General features: G+C 38.4%; 1 protein-coding gene across 10 annotated transcripts in view; it reads left to right on the top strand.

Moving 5' to 3' along the window:
• Nucleotides 1-730: 730 nt before the first annotated feature.
• The window catches only part of CHD1 (chromodomain helicase DNA binding protein 1), a 54,728-nt gene continuing 27,978 nt past the window's right edge, over nucleotides 731-27,480 (top strand). For 4 of the 10 annotated variants that reach the window (XM_058825996.1, XM_058825989.1, XM_058825992.1 and 1 more), the window contains exons 1-8: nucleotides 731-1,111; nucleotides 2,923-3,132; nucleotides 19,752-19,956; nucleotides 20,898-21,002; nucleotides 22,290-22,357; nucleotides 23,605-23,754; nucleotides 24,069-24,343; nucleotides 26,613-26,838. In XM_058825996.1, the coding sequence (XP_058681979.1) occupies nucleotides 3,080-3,132; nucleotides 19,752-19,956; nucleotides 20,898-21,002; nucleotides 22,290-22,357; nucleotides 23,605-23,754; nucleotides 24,069-24,343; nucleotides 26,613-26,838 (1,082 nt within the window). In that variant the 5' untranslated portion in view covers nucleotides 731-1,111; nucleotides 2,923-3,079. Of the gene's footprint in view, nucleotides 1,112-2,922; nucleotides 3,133-3,785; nucleotides 3,914-19,751; nucleotides 19,957-20,897; nucleotides 21,003-22,289; nucleotides 22,358-23,604; nucleotides 23,755-24,068; nucleotides 24,344-26,612; nucleotides 26,839-27,480 lie in introns of those variants that run through there. The other 6 variants (XM_058825991.1, XM_058825997.1, XM_058825995.1 and 3 more) reach the window with 6 other exon arrangements.

Genomic DNA, 27,480 nt, shown 5'->3' on the forward strand with positions numbered 1-27,480 from the left:
TTCACCCTTGCAGGGTGTCCAAAGATCTGGTGCCAGACGTCAGTCAGTAATGTCCGCACAATCCTCTAGCAGAGTAACAGAGCCCTACAGCACAGGTGTGCTTTCCCGGGGAAGAAGGCAGGTAAGCTGCTTCCACTTTCCAGCGCCGTGTTGTGTTGCTTACAGCACACTCTCACTCTGCTGCTACTTTCCGTTACCACTCTGGGAACATTTGGACACGCAAATGACTTTTTTGCTCGTGGTTTGTTGTTTTTTTTTCGGGGTTGGGTTGTTCTTTTTTCAATAACTACCGCGCATCTCCTTAAAACCACGCCGATCACTGGCTAGAAGCGGGCATAAGACCGCGCGTAGATGTTTGCATCCAAGGAGGAAGGCCAGCTCCCTGCCAGGGGATAGTCCAAACCTCCCTAAGTACGCCCCAGGGCCGCTTGTGACCGCGTAAAGTGAGAAACGCCGTCGCGTTTGTTGTCGGGCCGTGATTTTATACCGAAAACCGCCAACAAAACCCCTGCGCACCGCGCAGCGCAGTGCCAGGTGGCCCGCTCCGGGCTGTGACCACGGCGCTCAGCTCATGGCAGAAGAAAGGTAAAGGCGGATGGCGGCAGGAGCTGTGGCCAAGCGCGCCACAGCGCGACCGCACTGCTTCCGCCGCGCGGAGCGAGGCCCGGCGGCGGCGCTGCTGCTGCTCGTCGCCCCCGCCCGAGGCTCCTCCTCCCGCTGCCGGTCGGTCCCAGGGCGCAGGGCTGACATCACGCCCGGGGTTTCCATCCGACCGCGGGAGGGGGAGGCTGAGCGGAGCGGCGGCGTGATGGCGGCGGTCGGCAGGATTTAGGAGTCGGCGGCGGAGCGGCGCCAACTCTGTTCTCCCTGCACCCCTCCCAGCGTGGTCCGGACCCCATTGTTCGAGTGGCGGAGCGACCAAGCCCGTGGCCCGGGCAGCGCGGAGCCGGCAAGAGCAGCGGCGGCCGCCCAGGCCCGCCGCGGCCGCGGGAGCCGCCCGCGACCCGGGGCTGCAGTACGAACGGCAGTACGTCCCGGGGGGCGCAGCGAGGCCTCGGGCCGTGGGGGGGGCCCGGGGAGGACTGGGCCGGCCGGGCCCCACGCACCGCAGGTAGGCAGAGGCCGCCATGGCTCCCTTCGCCGACCGGGAGCCGTGCAGCTGCCGGAGATGGAAGCCAGAAGGGGGGCGGGCGGTGCGGAGGAAATGCGGCCCCGCTGCCGGTCGCGAGGGGGGTGGATGCCCTCCGCCGGGCTGGCTCCTCGGACCCGCTCCCTGTTCTCCGCTGAGAGAGGGAGGGATTCTCCGGGGCCGAGGTGGGCAGTGCGGTTGAGCCGCTCCCGCGCTCTCCTGCGGGGGGAGCCAGTGCGGAGCCGCCCGGGCAGCCCGAGAGCGGCCGCGTCTCCGCTCCGGGCCGTGGGGGGCGCCGGGGGAAGCGATCGTGGAGGGCGGCGGCGGTGGCCTTGGAAGCGCTGCTAGCGAGCGGCGCCCGTGCAGGCCGCGCCGATAGCGGAGCGGGCGGGCGGCCCTGCCCGCACTCCCTGTGGGCGGGCAGCGAGAGAGCGGCGCGGGCGGCAGAGGATGAGAGTCGAGATCGGGTCAGCCTGGAGCAGAGAACGGGCGGCGGGGAGAAAGTTTTGCCGCCGCCCGCGGTGTTTACCGGGTGCCCAAGGCGCGGCCGTTCGTGCCGGCGCGGGATCGCCCGGCGCGCCCCCTGCTCTCCCGCGGGGTCCCCGGTCACGCATCGCGACCCCGCTGTGGCTACGGGGCTCCTTCCGATCGCGACCCCGTCCATCATCGCCATTGTTTGCTGGCCGTAGCAGCCCGGCCGTGTGAGAGCAGGGCAGTGCCCGCCCCAGAGCGAGAGTTCCCTCACCACCGCCTCGATGGCCTCGGGGTTGGGCTGTGGCTTGTTCCTGGGGAGCACCCCGGGGCAGGTAAGACCCTAATCGCCTTCGCTCCGCTAAGTGTTTGGGCGCAAGTTGATCTGATTATCACTGAGCTTACACTTGCGGCCCCTTTACCGTGCGCCTAAACTTTCTCTGGCTGAATCGCATACTGACTGTGTAGTGATCTGGAGTAGGAGACTGATGTATATGGAATAATGATCATTCCATCTTAGGGATCTTGCTGGTTTGATTTAGTGGGAGCTCGTGTTAAACAGTACAGTCTTTTATCTTCCTGCTCCTTCCCACAGCTGCAAGTGGGTAGCATTACGTGTGTTCCTGGAAATGGTTTGTGCATGTTCCACTATGTTTTGTGCATGGAATACATTTCTCTAAGCAGATCTTAGCAGAACATTAATATTACCTATCTTTTCAAGTAAGCATTTTTTCTTTAATATTTAGATCTGTTTTGTCCTAAATTCAATAGTATGCCCAAAGTTAAGACATGACGTACAGTGGAGATAGCCAGTAAGCTGTTCTCACCCTGCAGTACTAAAGAAAATGTAATTTATGTATTTTTTCCTATTCTGCAGCTAGTAGTTCAGCAGAAATTGCCATCTTAATAGCACCATCCATGAAAAGTTGCATAAAGAAGTATGATGGCAAAAAAAATATATGCTAGGGCCCCACTGCAGTCAAAATGCAAGACATTTTCCCTGCATTTTGTGTATTTTATTTAGATCTTCCAGTTTTTTAAAAATAACTAACATGATGACCTGCTGTTCTCTGGACATTATTTTCTGTTGTTTTCACAGAGAGCAGGAATTTATTTTTTTTTGTCTCAGAAAGGGAAATGGTGATAAAATGATCAGCCATGAGCAGGTAACACACACAAAAATGCTATTTTTGAGTTACAGACATGATGTCAAACATAACCCCCTTTCAGTGTTAGTGGAAAAAAACCCATTTTATTTTTGGTATGTCTTTAATTGCACACATGCTTTAGAATTGTGTTAATGTTTTCTTTTCTGATTTTAGGTATTTTGGGAGAAATCTTGAGTACCCACTGAGAACACTAAAGCAAGCACGTACAGCATCTGGAAAACATACAGAGTAGCAAGAAGTGGATTCCTGATATCTACCTTGTAACTTGAGTGGACTTTTATTTATTTTTTTAAACTTTTTAATATTTACAATGAATGGGCACAGTGATGAAGAAAGTGTAAGAAACAGTAGTGGAGAGTCAAGGTAAGCACTTGATTATTTCAGTTATTCTTGGCTGTGTATTTTCTTATATTTTGTTTACTAAAACTAATTTATATTTGAATGCTTATATGTGGTGGTTAGCAGGTAGATCATAGTTAGGAAGACTGACTTTGCTTTCTTACAGGTGCTTAATCTGCTTGTTACTTTCACATCATTTCAGCTAAGAATGGGAGTGATCATGTGTGTGTCTTACATAATAAAGCTAAAGTAGTATTAAAGCCATGTCGATATCCAGCAGAATAGTATCTCTCTTGAGGAAAAAAGTTCTTGAAGTATCAAAAACATTGAATTAAAAGGTTAAAGCTATCCTCTGTAAAGTGCAAGGCACACATGTGTAATAAATGTATAAAACCCTAATTAGGGTGTCTTCTAAGAGGCAGTGGTTCACTCCGGTTTTTGAAATTAAATACTTTATGATTCAGTTGTTCTTCAGAGCTGTCAGACTAGTATAGCTGAAAGTGTTAACTTTGTATTTGTTTTTGGAAGTGAAAGGGCTGTTTTCCAGCCATGTTCTTAACTTAAAAAGAAACCTAAAATCAGTCCTCTAATGTCAAATTATAGTTTCCATCAAGTGTTTGGAAGAGCCTGATTAGAATGTCCTTGCGTCCCTGCAGGGTGACAGCCAGTTTGTAGGGGTGGAATAAAGTTCACTTACTAGAACAGTTCCAAGTTCAAAAAGCCCCTCCTGCACTACAAAGTTTATATTTCTAAAACTGGAAATATGATGAACCTAGATGTTTAATAATCAACTTGGCAATAAAAGGTGAGTCTTAGACTTCTCCTGCAAGAGGTGGTTTGTGACTGTGCTATTTTTCTGCCCCTCTTCCTGTCAGATTATAGCCTGTTGAACTGGTTAGTTAATTCTGTCAGTCAGAGGGCCATAAAGAAGACTGCATTCTGCAGACTATGAAACTTCTAGTTGGGTAGAACGAGATCTGAATGATTGCCTCAAGAGAAGAAATGAAGAGCATATACCTGCCAGCTAATCAGCCAGCATGTGCTGGCCATCAAACTTGTGCAATGTATGATGGACTGGGAAGGCAAGGAAGAGAGAATTGTTTTAGGTGACCCTGGGTGCAGATCACAAAGAAATTTACAAACAGTGAAACTAAAGAGACTTTTTAAATTCTTGTGTATATTTATGTCAAACTTCCTCTTATACATGGAAACAGTAGTTAAACATGGAAAGACAGTAGATTTTCGATTTTGTGAATAATTCATAAGCTCTAGCATACAGTAATTTTTGAAGATTTCTGCTTCCTATAAAGCTGATACTGTTACAGTTAACAAACAAATTTGGATTCTCTTCTGGGGCAAAATATTGCTTGTTACTTAAAAAAGACAAAGCAAAATGTTCCAACAAACATGAACCTACCTGGGACAAGTAGTGTGTGAATTTCCCTACTACTTGAGAGAAACCACCTTGCTAAAGGTCTATGGAGAAACTATTTTGTATTGAGCTATGATTGCCCATAAATATCTGTATATCAAAGTTATTCAAAAGCTGCAGCAGATCATAAGCCTAAAACAATTCAATGTCATAAAGCTCCCATGTATTTAATGAAAAGTAAGTATCAGGAGGATGCACAGTACTCAAAACTTCATATTTGCCTGGGAAGCGAGACTTTATTCTTCATCTTAAATGTCCTGTTGAGCACATCTTAAAATTAAAAAAAAAATTAAAATTGAAACAACTGTTTTTCCTAGGCTTGTATCACTTGATAACCCCATAGTCTAATTCACAGGCAGGCCTTGGAAAATTTGTTTTCATGTTCATTATCAGAAAGCTGTTCATGCAAGTGAAGCGAGAAAACTTGCTATTTTGAATCATGGAACCCTCCTCTGTCTAACCTAGTTCCATTATTAAAATAATGCAGAATATTTTTATATGACTTATCTTTGGGTTATAGCTGAGTTGTTCTTTTTACTTTAATTTGTAGTTTTCCAGTACTCTAGATGATTTTCACTGTGAGGTGAGGTGCCTTAGCAAGCTGCAGTTATGGACAGATAGTTAACTGTAACCTGGGAAGTGTTGCTGTAATTGTCCTTCAGATCTGGAAATGTGAATTTCAGAGAGTGCAGGTAGAAATTTGCAACAGAATAAGTTTACTAATCTTATAGTGATCCCATTCTGTTCAGAATGCTAAGGGTGGAAGTGAAATTAGTGAAGAAAGCAATTGAGAATTGCTGCTGGAGAATAAATTGCATAGGGGATCAAATTCAAGAATTAGTAGGAAAAAAGAAGTGAATAGTAATTATCTACCAGGAGCATTGGTGTTAACTAGGAGAAGTCTTTGAAAATTTGTGTCAGTTTGCAAATTTGATACTTTGCAAGTGCAGTAAAGCCATTTCCTTTGGTGCATGGTGTCAACTTCAATTGCTGTCATTTTGGAGTGATAATAACAATGGGATGTAGGGGAGTCACCATGATTACTTCAGAAAGTTAAGCAGTGGATCATGGCTGCATTTAAAAAAATACAGCACATGGTGTGTTATGGAAACACCATGACTTGAAAAAGTTGTGGAAAGCTTGTGGTATTCTTAGCACTGGGAGGGCTGGAGCAGAGACTGATCATAGACCTTTGACTTGATGCACTGTGGTAAGGGATTGTAGTTGTCTTTTATTCACTGTATCTAGCTGTGGAGGTGATTTTTATTTTTTTTTTTTCGGAAGTGAGAAGAATGAACAGTTTGCCACAGTGCTTCATAGCTTTCGCCACACTGCTTCATACCTTTCCAGAGTTACATCTATTAATCTGTCTGCTAGATCACTAGAAAACTTTCTGTGGTTGCATGTGTTGGTCCTGACATTGTTTTGCTGCAGGTGGAGAAGTGCACAGCCATGCCATTTGGACTTTCCTTGCCTATTCCAGCAACCTTTGAAGCTCTAAATCAGTACTAGAACTGAGCATGATGGAAGTTACTGTAAACATTGTTAACTAGTCTTGTTGCTTGGTGTTCCAATGTCTTTCCAGTAATCACAGTGGAGTCTACTTTCCAGCTTCTTTTTTACTTGAAATAAGTATTCTGTAATGTTTTTGAGTAGCTCAAGCTAAAATATCACAGTTATTGTTCATCTGGATAGCAAGTGAGTGTAGACACCAAGACTTACTGGTAGTACGCTAAGAAGCTTACTCAAGAGGAGCATCTTTGTATAGCGTTCTTGACAGTATTCAGAACAATTCAGGGTACAAACTTCAATATGAATATATACATTTGAATTACATAGTAATAAGAAAGCTTAATCAGCAAGGAAGGGCAGTTGTACCTGAACTGCAAGTCAAGTGCCAGGTAGAACAGGGACTGCAGCAATGAAATGTTGGCACTATTTGAATAACAATCTGATTTCCCATGTATTTGCTCTTACATGTTTCTGCAGAACAAGACATAAAGGACTTGAGCATACCTTCCTTTCCTAGGTAAAAAGGCATGTTCTCACTGTAGCTTGAGTGGAAGGTAACTGGCCATTTTTGCAGTAAGCAGGAAACAGCTGCCTAATACCAAAGACTTCTACAAGTCTTTACACACTTGAAAAGTAATTTTAAGAGAAGATAGTAATTTCAGTGTATTTAATTAGTTTTGTGGATTGTGTTGTTTGTGGACCACGTAATTAAGTAAAGAGTAAGGACTTAGTCAACAGGCTTCATTTACTATATAAATGCATACTTTCCATAGAAAGTAAAAAAAGATTTGTTGAAAGCTTTGACTTTACGTTCTTGCTTTCCTGAAGTCTAAGTGAGAGTTAAAATAGAAATTGATCAAGCATATTTGCAGAATTACTCACATGCACTACTACTTTTTAGTAGGAGTTTCATAGATAATATTAGTTAAAATATATGTATTCAGCAAGAGAGAGCATATATAAAACAATATATATTTAGATACATACTTAATGCACGGGAATTCTCAGATCAACAAAAGTACCTGAATGGTAAAGAAAACTGTTGGTAGCATATAGTATATATATATCTATACACAGATATATATATATAGACACACATACATATATGTACTATATAGTGTATAAAGCAAGCTCTTTACATACGTATATGTACTATATAGTGTATAAAGCAAGCTCTTTGCAGTAGTTTCTCTTTAATTAACAAATTAATAGAAACAAATCTCTTTAATTAACAAATTATTATTTTTATCAGGAATAATCTCTTACAGAATTAAGCATATAAAAGCATGGTAAGGTGTCCAAATCCAAGTTAAAAGCATCTTTTCAATTCTTTTTGGAAGAGTTCAGATAGTGCATGTATCCAGACATGGTTTTTTTCCTAGAAACCTTTCCAACTAGAAGAAAAAAAAAAAAAAATTCATGGTCTGGCTCTTGATCTGCATGTGATCTTAAGTTTGATTTTGAACTTCTGCTGAGTTTTTCCGTGGTTTTTGTCTAACCCAACTGGATACCACATACCTGTGCCACATATTTTAAATTGAATTCCTCTATTCTGAGAGTCTCAAGATTTTAGCTGATGCAAGCTTTTCGTGTTCCTCAAGACAAACTGAAAGTTTTGTGATACCAGCTGTGTATGCATCAGGCCTGTCCAGATGAGGCCCCTCAGCTGGCTTCAACTGGCTTTATTTTATTTTTTTTTTAATTCCATTTAATACTTTTTTGCTGCTGGTCTCTAAGGAGCTTCTGGTAAAGACATCACTGTGTTGCTGCTGGATCCAGCTGTGTGTTAAAGGTTGCTCATATTACACAACAAAGTAGTAGACCCCGGCATAATCATTGATACCTCCTGCCTGTGAAGGGTTCCTGGAACTTCCTTGTGCTCCTAAGAAGTATGACTTGCATTTTTCAAATGAAGACTTGCAGTGTAGCTCATAGGGTCATGAAAGCTGGTAGGTAATCTGTTTAATTTTGGTAACATTGCTTTGTTTACAGTAGTAGCAGCAGATAATTAGTCTGCAGGACAGGAAATGCAATGTGTTAGCCCATACCAAGAAAACTCAGTTGAGTTCATACTCTTTAATAGCTGAGGACAGGAAATAACAATTGGCAGATTGAACATTATATTCTTTGTGCCCTCTGTTCTTTACTGGCAGTGACGAACAAGATAAATCTACCTTATGCATTATAATTAAGTTATATAGTTAAGATTTCTTGAAGAAATAAAACTAGAGAAGTGTACTATTTACAAAGCATTTACCTGTAGAAACTTACTTGCTATTTTACGAGTTTGGCATTTAGTATCTGTTACTTCTGTGCATTTTGAATGGGCTCCTCATATTCCAGTGCTTTTCTTCCTTCAGCTTGTTTTAAAAAAACCCAAAAACCAAGCAGCAAAGGACACAGTCCATTGTCATCTCAGATATGTTTCAAAGACTCTGCAGATAGTAATCTCTTTCTTTTTTAGTGTGTTGAACTTTGTTTTGCTTAAGTTGTACTCTGTCTTGCTGGCCTTGAAACAGAAGATCAGTCAGGTCACGTTGTCTAGTGAATGCACTTGAAATCAGTGATATTAGATTAGCTGTTCTTGGATCAGTTATTATCCTAGACAAGAGTCTAAATTTTCTGTCAGCTTTTTTGAAATGTGACTTGTTTAGCTTTCCATTTTAGGATTTGTATTCCTAGTGCCCAGTTTCTCATTGTATGATCCTCTAAGGGGCACCTGGTTTTGAAACAGCTAAACATGGCTCTGTGGCCGGATACTTGCTTTAAGCCCATCATTTCCCTAAAGCATTCCCTGGTTTCATTACATAGGTATTTATTTGGCGGAGCTGGAAAAAAATACATTTGTTTTAACCTGTTACCTGCTTTGTTATCTTCTTTAACATATGTTGCTTTTATTTCAAAAAAATTGCAAATAAATAGTGCGTTCAGGCATAGAATTGTGAACTTGTAGGGGGAACCCAGAGACAGTGATCATAAAAATAAAACTGACAAATTCCTTCAGTGTGTCTAAATTCCATACCAAATCAGATTTGACATGCCGCTGTACAGATGGAACTATTAAGAGCTAGAGGTAAAAGGTTTCTTAGGGGCATATCCTGGAAATTGCTTTTTCTAGACTTTACACCTCAGTTTGTCAGCATACATGAAACTAATTTTTTCTGTAGAGCTTCCATCCTGAGACCTGCTGTTCGTTTTCAGAGTATGCCGGTGTCCTGCTACTGAAACTTACTGCTGACTGCTGAATTTTTCATTGTTACTGGGGTTTGTTTGCACGGTGAATAAATAGTCTCACTTCAGCAGTACCAAGGAGATTTTCATTTGGGCTTTATCCATCATGTTTGTTTATATTTTCCATATCCTTATGAGGGTCCACTGTTAGGCAGTCTTTTATATTACTGTCTTCGTTTAGTTTGAAGAGGGGAGGCTGGGTTTTTGAGTGTTTGTTTTTTCTATTTCAGTTCAGCAAAGTGAATGCAATGTAAGGTTTTTTATTCAGGAGCACTTTTAAACACATAATGACATTTTCATATTACCAAAAAATAAGTAATACATGTAATTTGCTTGGAGGTGGAGGAGGGAAGAAGGCTTATATGGTACAGAAGACAGACTTAAATTTTGTTTTGGATAATGGAGTTAAGTTCGTAGAAGCATAAATGGACTTTAGTGGTTAATCTTAGTAAATATTCTAATCTTAGTAAATATTCTATTACTGTATCTATTATATTAACACCTCTTTTCTGTAGCATAACTTGTTTTTCCCTGTTTGCATCTGCACTTCCTGTTCTGGTCTTGATAGTGTTTATGATTTCTGTAGCCATTTGGCTCCTTGGAATCCAGTTGTCTGGGAAGAGGGCAAGGAAAAAAGTCAAGTTGGACAATAAGGTAAAATTGGTTAGAAGAGGTCAACAGTATGAGACCAGAGCAAGGAAGGGGTAGAGATAATGTGACATGGTAAAGTAGGGTGAATTTGATTCATGACAAACATTCTCAGTTAACTGAGAACGAAGTCTGTAATGCTAATAGTTTCTCTGATTATGTTAGGTGAAGTGACTGTTCTGCTCGGAGACTTGAGTGAAAAAAATGAGTTCCAACTTTTTACTGTCCTGTAGAGAGACAATCTTGACTAAGTTTGGAAAGGCTGAGGGAGAGGCAGAGGTAGATCCTAATTTGTGCTGCCCTAAAAATAGTGGAGTTTTCTTTTAGTTATCAGTTTTAATCAGGCTTTAATCAGGAAGAAAGAAAAAGTAGATACAGATGCACCTGGAAAGGAAAAGGCTGCTTAAGTTGTATCTAGGCCATCTGTCCTATTCCACCTTAGGAGTGTGGGTAAGGTATCCACTTTTGTGCTTTGCTGAACTGTTTCCAGCAGAGCAACTTAAGCAAAGACCCTGGCTTGTACAGGAAGAATTGTCAAGAAATAACACTTGGCATCCCTTTTTCTGTTAAAGGAACTCTTAAGAGAGGGACCCAGAAGCCCTGTTCCTGAGACAGTATTTTTGTAGCATTATAAAGCAACAGACAGCTAATTATGACAGTATTCCAATCAGTGTTTGAGGAAATACTCAATGTTCCTTGCATTCCCCCTGTAGAGATATGACACCAGAATCTCAGTAATTTTTAATGTCAGTTCAGGTGATGAATTTTGAGAAAGTCAGTGGTGTTACTTTGCCCTAATGGGCATTACTTGTTGCAAGGAAAGTTGGTCAAATTACAGACACTATTTAAACTATGTCAGCTGACAGTTAAAGTTCTTTGGCTAGAAAATAAATTGCTTGTAGACTATGCCTTTGAAGATTCAAAGTTAAAGAATCCCACAGGCAAACATGAAAAAGAAAGCAAGCAGGTATTATGTCTACTTTACTGTTACCTCTCTGTGTTTTTAATACCTTTTTTGCAGAACTTTATTGCATTATTTCTTTAATGCAAGTAAAGTGCCTTTCTGTCAGAAAGATTTTGGTCCTTATTGTAGCAATGATTTTAAAAGTCAAATTTTAGCACAGTATGAAATAGTTTCACTTATCATTTGGTTTGCAGTGGTAGCTTCCATTGAGTATTTTCAGAAAATACATACTTTCTTCTTATTTCACATATCCTTTCCTTTTCCACTTCAAGGAACGTTAAAAAATTTCTGGAATTCCGCTAATACAAGTTGTTTAAATCAGAGATTACTTGTTAAAATACGAGATACCTTGTCTTCATGCTCTGATAATTATTTTTGCCTTGTTATAGCTGGATGTTGGAGTGTCCTATTTCAGATGAAGAAAATGTCAGCTGAGCTACTAAAAATCTGTCTGAAACTTCTGTATGTATTTTCCTATGATCTTCAAAAACTCAAACAATTCCATTTAAAATACTGATAAACAGGCTCTAAATTTGCAGTGGTGCTGGTAGCCACTGCAGTGTGCTACAAGTTCTCTATGTTGTTGCCCATTTTATTAGTCACATCCCTGCCACGTGACGTAGAAAAGGAGAGAGATGGTATTACACCATATAGTAAATGTGCTGAAATTGAATACTGCAAAAGACACCTTTTTCATTTTAAATTGGTTTAGGGTCTTTTCCGAGATTTTATGTTGATTTCCACTGGTTTATGCTTCAGTTTCAGAACAGCTGTCTCAAGAGATACTTCTTGATCATTCTTGCTTGTTTCTTTCCACATCTTCATAGATGCTTAAGAGTGTTTATGATGGCAGAGGCTGTTTAGAAAAGCTCTGTTCATTCTTTCTGTGGATGGTACTGACACCATAGGGGACATTGGATAGGGCAGCAATATCAATGTCAGAAAAAGTTATTTTTATATACCCTCACCATTAGGTGAATGTATTGGTGAGGATTGAATGTGTTTTCAGAGTGTGGCAGTGCATACTGTTACCAGTATGAATTGTGTAAATATTTCTGTAACTCAGAGCAAAGGTAGGAGAAGTTAAAGAGAGATTTTACAGCTCTGTGTTCCTTATTTCTGTGTTCCCCTTTTACTATGAGGACATGACATGTAAATGCTCTCCTTGAATGCTTGTGTGTAAATGTATATCCTTTTCTTAAGTAATTCCATTTTTACTCTTAAGTTTAGCATCTGGCATACTAGGATTTTATCTGAATTACTTCTCATGTGAAAGAGGGTCATAGTTAACTCTGCAAAAGGGATTACAGATTGATGTTCATTTTTAATAATCAAGGCTTGCTTAATATATCTGGGTTAAGGAGATAGGAGGACATCTCTCCTTTACCTTTTTTTTTTATCCCTTAGTGCAGTGGTCTCCAAAATTGTTGGTTGCACACTCCTGTCAATATTTCAGCATGCATTTCAATGTATATATCGTTCTTTCATGATGTATATACATGTAGTAATACTTGCACTAGACAAGAAAAAGAAAATTTAAAAGTATGAGATAAGGATTTAATATCTGAAAATATTAGGTTTTTATTGGTAAAATAACCCTTTTAGCACTTACTAAAAAAATACTAAGAATATTCTTGTTTAGTAATATCTTGGTTTAACATTTTGTGACACAGTGGTTTGAAGGTATGGTTCTTCATTAAGTTTATTTTAGTGACTAGCACATCTGAAGAAGATACCTAGCAAAGATACATGGCTTCAGATGGAAGAAGTGTATTGTTTACTGCACTTACTGAGTCATAGTACTACTTTTTTCAAACCCATCAGCTAATTATGCAAAGGTTTTTCTTAAGTTTTGTTTAGTAAATTTCAAACTACCCTGTCAGTCATTTCGTCATATTAAAGTGAAGGGATTGCAGTTTTCATGTGTTTAACAAACAGGTTCAAAACCCATTGAAATGTTTTGAAAGATTTTTTAAAAGGCTGGAAATTTTTGTCTCCCATCTTTTAATGTGTATAGATACAATAGCTTTTTTTAGGTGATGTGCATTGCATTGGTTTTAGTAATAGGATCACATAATGATGGAAACCTTTCCAAATATCTGTTTTCAAAATCCTATCTCTGTGGCTTGAGTTTCTTTTGAAAAGCAGCTGCTTTTCCACTGTTAGAATGCCACCTTCACTTGGAAGGGTTACATAAAGTCTGTTTATTTTTTCAAAAATATCTGCTAGGTAGCATACTACTGGTAACAAATTGTTTCCACAGAAATGGTCAGTATATTCAAAACACTCTTCTTTATAAAACAAACAAACAACACCCTCAGAACTCACCCAAAACTAATATTCCTGGTCAACAATGCTTCTTAGCAGTTCAATCTCTTATGGTATAAATATTTTTTTATGTTAATTTCCTATCTTGCTACAAAGTTTTGTGAATGTTTTAATATTTAGTGGACTTGTTTTCGTAAAATTAGGAACATTAGTGACTTCAGATTCCTTGCTGCAATAGCTTGCCTATTGTTGATGGAGTGGATGAATTTATTTTGTTACTGCAATCTCTTACCAGTGAAAGCAACCACACATTGCTAGTTTCATTTACAGAGTTTTTTTCATGAAACCTTTTTTTTTTCTTTTTTAATAAAAGTAGTTTACTGTTGATAAAATTATTTCTCTAATGCTTTTGCTTTAGTGATTTAGGAAAAGTAGTTTTTTGCGTACCTCACTATTGAAAGTCCCGAATTTGGGACATGTTAGGAGCATCTGTGTTTTGATCCAACTATACAGCAAACTTCCTGAAATGAATGATTTGTTCTAATATTAATTTGTTTCTTCAAATCTTCAGGAATGTTTTCTATGTTTTCTTTCAACACCATTTGCTGACAAAAAAATGTGCTTCAGTTTGTCACTGTAGTTTTCCATGCATTATTTTAGCTATTTTTAAGCAACAAAATCTCAATTATCTTATGGCATGTAGTTTTTTTCCCCTTGATCTTAAGTAGGATAGCCTTAGTGCAGGCTACTAAACATATATAATTAAATTAAGGGACATTTTTTAAAGTACAGGATTGACTATTGCATTTTTTGAAACATTGCTGGAAAAAAATGAAGGTTTATCTTTGTGTTCTGGATGGTTAGTTTTTAGTTTTCGGATGTCTTGCTAATTTTGATGGTTTTGTGGTACCATTGGCTAATATCTCAAGATAGGGTAAGACTAATTGTTAACTTTGGTAAGTCATATTTTGAATAGTCTTGATAATTGAAATTTTCTTTAATCCAGCTTCTTGTCAGATGTCACTAAATTGTCATTGTTACCTTGGAGTATAGCCTATGAAGAGCTTGTACTGCAGTAGAAGTGTCAGCGTTGTCATTTTCTTTTCACATGCACTCACAGTACCTTCAGTCCATTGTTTCCTTACAGGACTCTTTAAAGTACTTCTCCATTCTGTAAGGGTCAGTTTAGTTAAAACTAAGTAATACTATCCATGAATCCACCTTATCAGGCAGAGACCAGCTGCAGTTTGTCTCACTGCACACAGAAGGAATGGATTGATCACAGCACTCACACCCATCTGGGTTGTGGAGCACATACTTCCCCCAGGGCCCTCAACTGCCTTATGTGACACTGGCCCATCAGACATATGGGCTGAGTGAGCTTACAAGTGTCAAACCACATATGAAATATTTGCAGGTTTGTAGAGTTGAATTTGCGGTTTGGGGTTTGGTGGTTTTTTTGTTTTGTTTTTTTTATTTCATGGGTTGCTCTGTTTTGGGTTTTTTGTTTGTCTTAGATAAAAATAAGTTAAATACCAGTTTCAGTATATTCTTTACATACCCCCACGAGTTGTCTTGCACACCTCCTGTGCGCTCCTCTTTAAAAAACATCATCTTCATGAGCCACTGTTGTCTCCTCAGGGTGTGGTGAGGCTGGGAGAGGGGAAATCTGTTTCTCTTTCAAAGAACGCCTTACAGCAAATACTGCAGCTAAAAGGCTGGCTCCTTAGCACATGATAAAGCCCTTAGGTAACTAGTGGTATTCTTCCCGAGAGTTTGAGGTATGGATTGTCTTTATCACTAGGAAGGCTGCATTTAAGAGATAGTTTCACTGTTAAGTACCAAAGCAGGGTCACTCTGGCTTGTGGGGTAATGTGAAGGAATGACTCATAGTTAAGTTTTGTTTAGGTCAGCACTACATGTGAAACAAAAATAAAAGTACAGATAATGCCCCAGTGATGTTACATCTGCAGAGGCAAAGTGCTAGAAATCGTTGGTCTCTGTGTGTTAAATTGAGACGATACAGTAAACTGCTAATATCTATGCTGAGTAGAAGTTGCAGTGGAAAACTGCTGCTACATTGGGTTTTCAGTAAGATTTCATTTTCACTGCCCCATTTTTTCATTATGGACACTGCTTAAGAGACATGGCTAGAAAACGCCACAGATAGATTTCATTTTTCCATTTGTTGTGGTGCAGGGGAAACCTAGTTCTTTATTCTCCTCTTTATGTAACTTTTCTCCTTTTGTCCCAAGTAAATCTTCGCATATTTTGGTGGATTTCTTAATTTTTAGAAAAAGTTACATAGGTTTATGTTTTTACTTCACTGCTGCTGCTTTCTTGCAGGTATTTTGCAGAAAACTAATTTACATTGGAAATAGATTATTAGCTGGGTGTGATATTGGTCTAAAACTGCTCTGCATGAGGTATGTCAAGAAACAAAAAAAAACACTTCATAATAAAGTGTTCTTTCTGTCTGCCTTGTAGATACAAAGCTTTAGAACTAATTAAGAACTAATTCTTAGGCTGAAAAATTCTATTCAGTTTCTGTTTGAATAGATAGCTAGTCCTGTTAGACAATAGAAGGGTGGTTTTTTTTTTTGGTTGATACAAAAATGTTTTCTTTAAACTGCTGTGTTATACAAAAGATTATCATTGGAAGTGCTAGATATTTTTTTTTTAAGTACAGGAAAAGCAAAGGGACAGTATGCATCCAGGAGTGTATAATATTTTTATCTTTGCATAAACATGTTCTCTTTTGGATCTTTGACTTATAAGATAGAAAGAAAAATATTAATGCTCTCTCTAACATTGAAAATACTTTACACACTGCAAACTGAGCCCTAAACCTGTAGTTCTTACTATAGGTGTGTTTTTTGCCTTATGTGCCCCATCACTGTTACTGTTGGTTTAAATTCTTCATATTTCTGTGGAGGAAAGAAAGTCCTTTGATGTATGGACTGTTGCAGCTATTGGGGATTTGTAGGTGTTATATCTCATGCAGACATTGCTTCTCTATACTGTCTTAAAGATCTGCAATTTGTATTTATTTATTTATTTATTTATTTATTTATTATTCCACTTTCTGCCTCCTTTGCAAACGAGAGCTTTAGATTTCTGATGTACAGTGCTGTCTGTGTGCCTCCAAGTTTCAGGTTGAAACAGTGTATGAAAGTACATGATAAAAGGAACATTGCTTTGATGGCCCTCAGAGCCTGTTAGTTACTTGTCCTGTGGAAAGTTCCCTGGAAACAGGGAAGATTTTTGCTATTCAGTAGAAATGAAGACCTGTTTTTTATTCTTACCTAATTTTTTTAATATGCACTGTAGTTCCATGAAGATATCTGGGAGCATATGGTGCAGAGGCAGAACTTGCAGTTCACACCAGTTTCACACAACTGAATTAATTTGGATGATTATAGTTGAAGTAAGCTCATCACAATAACTTTGTGTATTTGAACTCCTGTAGAGCTTTTTTAAGCTAATTTCAAACATTTTATGCATGTATGTAAACTGACATAGCTTACTAAACTTCGATAAGTGTTCCAGCAAGTCGTTGTCGTTACCTTAGTTGTAAAATGACTTCAGGCTGCTCAGTTTGTCTTTCCCCCTTGTTCTGATTCAACACTGTGGGATAAGAAAGCTTAGTAAGATATTATTGATGCTATAGTCTTTGAATTTCATATGACAGTTTTTTCCTGTTCTGTGTACCATATGTTAATCCCTGGTAGGGACCCTATGTTGTCCTTCATGCATAGTATCATTAGAGCAACTCTAAATCAGTTGTGGTGAACTTTATTATTTGTTTTTTCTTCTTGTAATTGCACTAATTTCTCTCCCCATTCTTTTAACTTCTGAGTATAAGTTTGTTTTGTAGTCTTGCATTTATTAGTAATGTGGTTGAATTAAGATTTTCACTTTGTCAGGTGTTACTTTGAGTTGTGATGCAGTTGTATTAGGCTGCTCTTCTCCAAATCGGGCCAATTTATTTTGAGAAGCAGGGATTATGGAATAGCACTTACTTTGCTGGTCCTTCTCATGGGAATTCATTACCAGACTCAGAGCTTTGATGAGAGCTAGCTGGCAAGATAAGGTGCCTGTGTTTTTTCTTTGAATACTGTGTGATCTGCATCAATATCCACATATTGACATGTTGGTATTGTTTAACAGAGACCTTAGATGATAACTAGCTGATCTCTTAGTAAATAATAAGATTTGGCATTAGCTGTTTTTTCGCATCCAACTCTACAGCAAATAGCATTATCCACTAGAGTTTTATTTTCCCTATTTCAGTCTCTTTGGTTTTGAACTTACACTCAATTCCTGTGAAAAACATTAAACAACTTAAAACTCCCCATCAATTGTTTATCCCTGGAGATGTCCAAGAGGCATTTAGTCTGGTGCTAGGTGATGCGGTTTAGGAGTTACAGTGATAGTGCTGAGTTCACTGGATGATCTTGACAGTCTTCCAATCTTAATGATTCTGTAATTCTATCTAATCCGTGCAATTCTTGCTTACTTATCTAAGTAAACTATTTTGGTTTTCATCTTTTCTCTTATCTCTCCACCATTCTCTTCTATATCTGGTTTAGATATTTCCTATAATGTTAGCAAGTTGGCCAAGGTATCTTACTCCAGTATTGGTTTCCCCAAGCTACCTTAGAAAACAGGCACTTTGTTTTGGTTGCTTCTGTCTCTGTGTGCAATTGAACCTATGGTTAGCACTGTGAAGTTAGTGCTGGTTAGTATGTGTGAACTATTTTACTGCTGTATGGAAAGCTAACTTAATTACCATCTGTATGGCTTAGTGTTTTGCATAAATTTTTGATTTGGTAATCCGCATTATTACTGTCCTCTTCGAGCAAGCCTTGTCCTGCATGAAAGTACTTGATTCCTTTACCCTCTTTCAAGGTTCTGTAGCATTTACATATTTCTGGTAACTTTTTATGAATGGAACTTCAACTGGTATTTTCTTGTGTCTCTCCGTGTTGAGTTTTCTTCTATATATCTTCATTTACAGTTAGTGCTGCCTTCTGTAGTCCCCCTGACATGTACTTAAGGCATTTTGCTTTGCTGAGAAATACGGTTGTTTTATAAAGGTGTGATTCACCCAGTATTTAGAGTAAGGTAATAGTTGTGTGCAAAAACTCTATTACAATGAAAATCTCTTAAGAAGCCAGTCATTAACTGTGTGCCATTAATTTCTGGTGTCATTTAACCTCCGGTCATATATTGTAGTGTCATATTCTGTAACCTGCTTTTTGAGCAAGTGAGGTTAGTGTTATAGCACCATGCCTGAAGTAAGACTTTGATGAAAGAAGTTTGAAATTTCAGAGCAGGCTTGTTGTTTCCCAGTTTTCCTCTCAGCAAGTGCAAGGAACCCAGTAGCAACATGTTTCTCCACATCTTGCCCTGCAGAGCAAGGAAGCTTCACTGTGTTCACTTTGCCCCTCTTTATTTCATGATTGCTGGTTGCAGATGGCTAATAGAGGTGCACTCTGCAGGGGTCAGTTAATGAACAGCTTCATTTCTTTGTTGGCACAGTTTTGTTGGTGGCAGCAAAAGCAGAGGAGTCGTTTTGCTTTGTTTTGCAGTTTTGGAATAGTTAAGTATGTTCTGGGGCAGATGATCAGTCTCCCCTCTCCCCCACCTCACCTCCAGCTGACTGTCAGCCAGATTAATTGCGCTGGCAGAGATTAACTAGGCTTTGATAAAGTTTTGGCTTTAATATTTTCAGTTCAGGCTTCATGTTTGCTCTGATTTTTAAGCATTTGTGTCAGTGTGTACATAATTCAAAATTATTTTGCTCTGTGGTGTTTCTTTCTCAAGATATCTTTGAAATGCAGTATTAATCTAGTGAGGAGTTTTACTAAAGTTTCAAACTCATCTACTCTGTGAAGTTGTTCTAGAAAAAACAATGCTGTGAAGTTTTTGAATGGTCATAAAATATTTAATTACTGTGTGTTCTAACTAAGTTAAATCTGGTATAAAATGAATATACAAATGACATAATTTAGACAGGTCAAGTGTGTGCCAGAGAAAGTGCTTTGGCACAAGTCATACCACCTCTGACAAATTCAGTTGTCTGTGTGGTAGAATTTTGTCTGCTCTTTCAACAGAAGAGGACAGTCTGTGTAGCTTTTTTGTTTTGTTTTAAGGACTGCCACTGATTTATGAAAATTGAAAACAATATTGGATAGGCCTTTGTGAGATAGACTAAACTGCTAGCTAATATGGCATTTGAGCAGTAAGCGGGTATTTTGAAGGGAGTGAAACTCTACAGTTTGTGTGACTACAAAGCATTTCTACCACTTATAATTCCTGTGTGTGACACTGCCGTATCAATTTGAATGGTTTTGCTTTATCTTTATTTTGGCTTCACATAGAGTATCTAATTACACTTTGACTTCTTATTCCGTGTTTATTTTTAGCTTTATTCAACTCAACTTTTTTAGTCGACTGCCTCCATTTGTGTGCTACCCACTTGTTTGTCTGACTTAACAGTTGAGTTATTGGAAAACCTAAGGTGACTTTTTTAATCCTGTTACTTTGGCAGCTGGGTAATATTCTCCTAACTTGTCATTGCAGCCGATCAGATGATGATTCTGGGTCAGCATCAGCTTCTGGATCTGGTTCAAGCTCTGGAAGCAGTAGTGACGGAAGCAGCAGCCAGTCAGGCAGCAGTGACTCTGACTCTGGTTCAGAGTCAGGCACTCAATCAGAATCAGAGTCTGACACATCTAGAGAGAAAAAACAAATTCAATCTAAACCACCAAAAGTTGATGGATCTGAGGTAAGCAGATAAATGAATCCTTTGATGAAGGGTAGCAAGGAAATACTAGATAAATATTTTGAAATTATTTTAAAGAGCAATGTTCCTTTTAAAAATAAAATAAGGTAATGAAGTGTTCTTAATTAGATTTTTTTCTTGAATGGGTTAGTGAAAGCATGTACTTTGCTGCCTTAAACATTGGGCAGGTTTCTCATGTAAGTAATTACATTTGTGCTTTTAAAATTCTCACATTTTTAAGTACTTTGAGTTAAAAGCCTACCTAAATTTCATCATACAGAAGCATGCACTAATTTACTGAAATGTATGGAAGAGAAAAATACATATTATTTCTGAATTCTGTTTTTACATTGTTTCTCTAATGCTTAGTTTCATTGTATCAATAAATAGTTGTATAAAAATTTCAAGTTTACAAACAGTTAGCTTTCTTTATGAATAAATCAGCAAAATCCAGGAAAAAGTAGTGTTGAATAATCTCTTCAATCCAGTGGGCCAGAATTACCTACACTCTCCCATGCTTATGGACTGATGTACCGTATTTATGAAGAATGTTATAGATCAGTTACACCAAGAACTGAAGACTGTTTAGCATTCTCTGTTAATTTTTTTTCCCATGTACTTAAGTATTAATGTGTGAAACAAAATCATAGCAGTTAAGCAATCTGCAAGAATTTATCTGTGTGGATTTAAAAATGTATACTTTATAAAGTTTTGCTTTAACAATTACCTACACGACTATATTAAACAAGTTGCGTTAATTATCCTGGTGATTAGCATATAACATTCTTTTTTGTAGAAATCTTACAACTTTAAAAAGCTGTTTGATATTGTTAGTTAATGCAGTGTTCTGTAGTGAATTTTTTTAATTGATAAGATGCTTAGGAAAGTAGTAAACTGGAGACTTTCAGTATGTTTAACTGACTCTTGCATCTATTCCTGTTTAGTTTTGGAAGTCTAGTCCAAGTATACTTGCTGTGCAAAGATCAGCAGTGCTCAAGAAGCAGCAACAACAACAAAAGGCAGCATCATCAGACAGTGTTTCAGAAGAGGTGATTAGTGTAATTTTTAAAATGTACACATGCCTGTCTCATTGTCTTACACATTGCAATAAAATTACATAGAGCAAATTTATATTCTCTGAGTGCACATAGAAGCCTGGGATGAGTCTATAAAATTAGTGTTCAAATAACTGACATTTTTAAACAGAAAAGTAAAGGTGTCCCTGGTTACTTATTTTCAAGTGAGTTGTCTCAAAATTATGACAGTCTTCTGTGGTAGTTTTATGTTGCTATTCTGTGTTGTCTGGAGAAAATTTTCAAACCACACAGTACTGACTTACATTGTATTACTGCCTTCTTGAGTTTTGAGTAGACAAACAAAAATACTAAACTTTTTTTTCAGTGTGTTATTGTAAAAGGTGTCTGCTGTAATTTTCAGAAATTCCATATGAAGTAGAAAACTAATTTTTACAAGTCTTGTAATATTTACTGCAAAAGAATCCTTATATTTTAAGAATGAGGCCGGTATTCCAGGTACTTCAAAACCTAAATAATAGGCTAAAGAAATGCTGACTTTTTGCAGTAGGAATGTCTTTTAAGAACACTGATTGGAACTATGAAATACAATTTATTTGTAAAGCAGTCTTTTTGTCCTGTATTACAAAGACTTTTCGGTGTAGTGACACTCATTTGGTTGGATTTCTATTTTTGTCTGATTTAACAGCTCATCTTTTAAACAGAAGACTTAATCACATGTCATTAAAACGTTAATTTACAGCTGTTAAGTACTCTCTTCCAGAAAGATACTTTTCAGGTTAAAAGTTATTCTAAACTAAGTTTAAGACAATGAGATTGGCATTAAGAAAATCTAACTTTAAGAGTGTTCTTGTTTTTTCTTCTGTTGTGAAGAGAGAAGGGACATGCTCTTCTCAAAATTTTTTACATTGGTGTTTTAATGTGAAAAAATATGGAAGGTGAAAAAGCTCTTGAGGGTAGGAGATCTCATTAAGATTTTTACAGACACATCATCTTGATTAATGTGGAGCAGTTTACGCCAAGAGTGTTTTTATATGGTACAATGTTAATTTTTTAAGTTGGTGATTTTATGTGGTATTCTCCAGAGTGGTACTGGCACAGTGTACTCATAGATGGATAAATACAAAAACTATAGCAGTATTCTAACAGCTAAACTGCAAGGCATGAAGACGGTAAAATACAAATAATATGCCTTCAGTTTGAAAGTGGATGCGGATGTATTTTTTCAAAATCTACTAGTTAGAGGTACTTAATTCTTTTTGTAATAATGAATTTGCTTTGGTTTATTTCCTTCCCCTGCAGGACTCCTCAAGTAGTGAAGATTCAGCAGATGACTCATCCAGTGAAACCAAGAAGAAAAAACATAAAGAGTAAGATATTTTTCTAAGTAATAGCACACATTTTTTATCATAGAGACAGATGCTTGTAACTTAGGTTTGATTTCCTCACTCCTGAAATGCTTAAATTCTCTTTTACATTTGTCTTTATCTTTCATTTCTAGTTTTGTAATTTTTAAACAAATTCTCAAATTAACATCTCTGTTACACTAGTTTCTCAGCAAAAGAGTCTGTAATACTGTTTGAAAACATTCATCAGTGCTTTTATTTCTAAAATACTTTACTACAGTTCACTTTTGAATTGGAGGCCCTCCATAAGAATTCCTGTGGAGTTGGGAAACTACTTAAACAGGTTGTCTCAAAGCAATTTCAAGTTAGAATCCCTTAGTTGAAGCCAGTTGAAGCGTCTCTTTTCTATTTTTGTGGGGTTGCTTTTGTTTCCTTTATTCCTTTCCTTGGACATGCTTAAAAGTTATAGTTTTGATATTAAAAGCTTTATTAAATTGTTAATTAATCTATTAAGATTGAATTTTCCTGTATAAGGTCAGAGTTAGGATCAAGATACTGTGCATCATCTTTCCTGTCACAAAGTAAAAAATCTCAGTTAAGCAGAAACTAGGGAATCCAGCTACTCAGTCACAATTGTCTTACTTGCAGTACCGTGCCTGGCTATGAAGCACTGATGTGAGAGTTGAGTGGGAGCTTTTGGGAGCCAGTGCCACTCACCAGTTGCTGCAGTTCAAGTTTTTCTGCAGATTTCTCAAATCTGCCTCTGTTATTTTTCGATTCTTGTGTCTAGTTGCTGATTCTTCACATGGGCCACAGTGACCCATACTCACTGTGACTCATAGTAGGCATTAGTATGGGACTCAACAGAATACAGTGTGATAGGACTTTGATTGGAACATGTCTGACTTCTGATGAATATGTATCTGTCCAAGTAGACTTGTTAAGTGCTTTGATTTCTTAATGTCAAGTTATCTCATTTCTTCATGCCAAAATTTATATAGAAATCCAGATTTTTGTTGTTATTTTAGATTTTAAATCTACCTCTTGAGAGCAGAAAACTTAGTCCAAATCCCTCTGATTCCATTAGGCGTTTTTTTATTTACCTGGTGTTCACCAGGGATAATTTTCTGTCTCATCAACTGAAATACCTGTAACAAGATTTTTATTTCTGTGGAGAGTCTTGAAATTACAGCAGATCCCTCATGGATGAGTAACTGTTCTAAAAAAATGCAACAACATGAAATTACTGTTTTGTCTTTCATTGTGTACAGTGAAGACTGGCAAATGTCAGGATCAGGGTCAGTATCAGGAACTGGTTCAGATTCTGAATCGGAGGAAGACAGGGAGAAAAGCAGCTGTGAAGAGAGTGAATCTGACTATGAGCCAAAAAACAAGGTCAGAAGCCGGAAACCTCCAACCAGGTAAGAAGTTAGGCATTTGAATGCTCTGATACAATTTCTAAAAAGCAGTTGAGTATTTACTACTTGTACACATGTAGCTGAAAATAATAATACTGAGGAAAAAAAAAGTAATTTTTTTTAAAATAACATGATAATGTCAAACAAACAAATAAATAAATAACATGCTTTCTAGTGAATACCTTTTCCTGTCTGCTTTAAATGAAAGCAGAGTAATTGAACATTCATTAAATACATGTATTCAGAAAACAATGCAGATGATTTATTGTTGTCCCTTTTGACACATCATTGTTGTGTCATACATTATTGTCTTCAAGAATTAAGCCAAAAAGTGGGAAAAAGAGTGCCGGACTAAAAAAGAGGCAACTTGATTCATCAGAGGATGATGATGAGGAGGAGGATGATGATGATTATGATAAGAGGGGATCTCGTCGCCAGGCAACAGTCAACATTAGTTACAAAGAAGCTGAAGAAACCAAGACAGATTCTGATGATTTGCTAGAAGTTTGTGGAGAAGATGTTCCACAACCCGAAGAAGATGAATTTGAAACTATAGAGAAATTTATGGATAGTCGAATTGGCCGTAAAGGAGGTATTTTTCAAAGTGTTTTGAAGATCCTTGTTAAGCTCATGGTGCAGCTTCAATGCATATTCTCAGCTATAGGTTAAGGAGCAATAGTTCTAAGGTTATGAAGAAGTTATACTGTTTCAGCTTTCATATTCATAAGAATGATCCTATTCCTATCCAAGTATAGCAGAATAAAATTCAGAAAAATTGCACACCTAAGTAGAAAATAAAAGTCAGGTGGAGATAGCTCTGTATTGCATAAATGCATACCATATTGTTAAAATACTGTTCATACACTTCAGTGGTACTTGGTCAGTACAAATTATGTACAATGCAGTGGAGAAGATAGGCTAGATTGGAGAGCTGACTAGTAGTCTAAGCATTGAAAGACAGTATTGGCAGGGCTGCACCACTGAAATTGTGATTTCAGTTACTGCCGTACAAATACAGAACCATGTGTGGAATGGCTACAAAAATGCATCTAAAATTGTGTCTAGATATCCTAGAATATCTAGAATTCTGCTTTGCATTTGAGTCTGCAAGTAAAAATAATAGACTCATAGAATGGTTTTGGTTGGAAAGGAACTTAAAGATTAACTAATTCCAACTCCTCTGCCATTGGCAGGTACACATTCCACTACACCACTTTGGTCAAAGGCCCATCCAACCTGGCCTTGAGCACTTAAGTTCCAGGTGTGGCGAATCCACAGCTTTTCTGGGTGTAACTGGGCAAGCCCCCTCATAGGAAAAGTTCTTGCTAATACCTAATCTAAACCTACTCTCCTTCAGTTTAAGGTCATTACCCCTTGTCCTACTACTACATGCCCTTGACTAAAGTCATTCTCCAGCCTTCTAATAGCCTCCTTTAGGTACTAGAAGGTGCTGTAAGGTGTCTCCAGAGGCTTCTCTTCTCCTGGCATAACAGAGCCAACTCTTAGCCTGTTTTTGTACCATAAGTGTTCCCATCCCTCTTGGTGGCATCCTCTGGATGTGCTCCAGCATGTCCATATCCTTCTTACGGTGGGGGCCCCAGAGTCTGGGGTCTTCTTTTTTTCCCTTTTTCAAAAATGAGGTTTATATTTCTCCTTTCCAGTTAGTATGAACTTCCCTGGACCACCATGGCCTCAAAAATTACAGTAGTGGGTTAGCTATTTCCTCCGCCAGTTCCCTCAGGACCAGTAGATGTATCTGGTGAGGTTCCACCGACATGTGCACTTTCCGTTTCCTTAACTGGTCTCAAATCTGATCTTTTGCTTGAGTGGATGATTCTTTGTTCTCCCATTCCCTCCCTGCCTTTGCTTTCTCTGGTGTGGCTGAGTCACTTGCTGATGAAGCCTGCTCCTTGTCCCGAGTACCCAGTTCCTCCATACTAGGACGGCTAGTTATAAAAACAAACACGTGAAAAAACCCCACCCAAATGCTGAGCCCCTTGTGCTATAGGGCTACCTTTCTCCATTAATTATACCTAGTGTCTAAAGTTATTGACCTCTCTCAGAATTTGTACTATTCTTTCTTTCAAATTCCCTCTCCCGTGCTATCCCATATCCTGCTCCAGTGTATGGTGTTACTGCTGTGGTCAAAGCCTTAGGAGCTAAGCTTCTTTCCTTCTTCCTGCCCAGATGTTGTTGCTGCTTTTTGGCATTGCTTCTCTGTGAATTTATCTGTTCCAGCAGCTTGGTGGTCTCATTTCCTTATCAACACCATGGAGATTAGCTCACTTGGTTTGAGCTGGGTGCTAATAACACCAGGGTAACGGGTTTGATCTCCATACAGGCTTAAGTGTTGGACTCCATGATGCTTGTGAGTCTCTCCCAGCTCAGAATATTCTGTGATTCTGTAAGCTGTCCTCACCAAAATGAGCCCATTTCCTGCTGCTAGTGTGCTGCAGTTACAATAAAGTGTGTACTTAATCTGCACTTTATAATTTTTACCTTGTAAGATAACAGAGGCGGGACAACAAACAAACAAACAAACAAAGATGACAAGCAATGTTAGTGTGGAGCATTCCCTAGTGACTGCTTTAAAAACCAGGAAAACAAATAAAAAATCTCATGAGAAAAGATAGGATATTGCAGGTTAGGTGTAGAAGTTTTGGTTGCTTTTTTGATTCTCTTGTCTACTTGTGTATGTATTAATACATAATCTTTCGAATAATAATAATGACATGAGTGCAGTAGACACTAGCCGAGTATATGCTCATCAAATTACCACCAATTACTTTACTACATTTCTAGCTGGTTAACTTACGATAATGCACACTTACTCAAGGCGTGTGATGTGGTTTCTTTCTCAGCCACAGGTGCTGCAACCACAATATATGCAGTTGAGGCAGATGGTGACCCAAACGCTGGGTTTGAAAAATCAAAGGAGCCAGCAGAAATACAGTATCTTATTAAATGGAAAGGTTGGTCACACATCCATAACACTTGGGAAACGGAGGAAACACTGAAGCAACAAAATGTTAAAGGAATGAAGAAACTTGACAATTACAAGAAAAAGGATCAGGAAACAAAACGATGGTGAATCTTTTTATTTTTATGATAATTATTTTGAAACGTTATAGGTGTTCTATTGTGTTTCTGAGACCTGTTACCTGTTTTGAGAACATAACTTCAAGTGTCTGTGCAGTGTGAAGAAAAAAACTGAGAAAGACAAAGCCCCTTTTAACATGTTCCAATAACATAATCCTCTGAATCTGGTGTGGGGGGGCTGAGTGTGTGTGTATGTGTCTGTGTGGTATAAATGGAGTTTTAACAAGATGAGTAGTGTTGAAAAATGAGTAATAAATTTTTGCTTTTAGTAATTTTTCCATTATACTTTGATTGGAATTCTTCAGGAATTGCTGCAAGGATCAATGTTTTCTTGGTGCATTAGCCATTTCACGTTCCTTTGAAAAATTCAGCTTTCTTCGCTGAAACCTGAGGTTGAACCTTGAGAACAAAAACATGAAGAAATACACACATTTTAAAGTCATGTCTTTGGTGTCCAGTTTTATTAGTATGTTTAATGTAATCAATGAACGCTGGTGGGATTTTTAGCAACTAATCATTAGATGGATTCTTACAGAGTGAGCCACTCTGACTGCTATTCCATGAAAATAACTGTAAAGTGTACTGCTTACCCAGAGACCCAGCTACTACAGGTACCAGTTGTAGTCAAGC

Source organism: Poecile atricapillus, chromosome Z, assembly GCF_030490865.1.
Source record: "Poecile atricapillus isolate bPoeAtr1 chromosome Z, bPoeAtr1.hap1, whole genome shotgun sequence".
Classification (NCBI taxonomy): Eukaryota; Metazoa; Chordata; class Aves; order Passeriformes; family Paridae; genus Poecile; species Poecile atricapillus.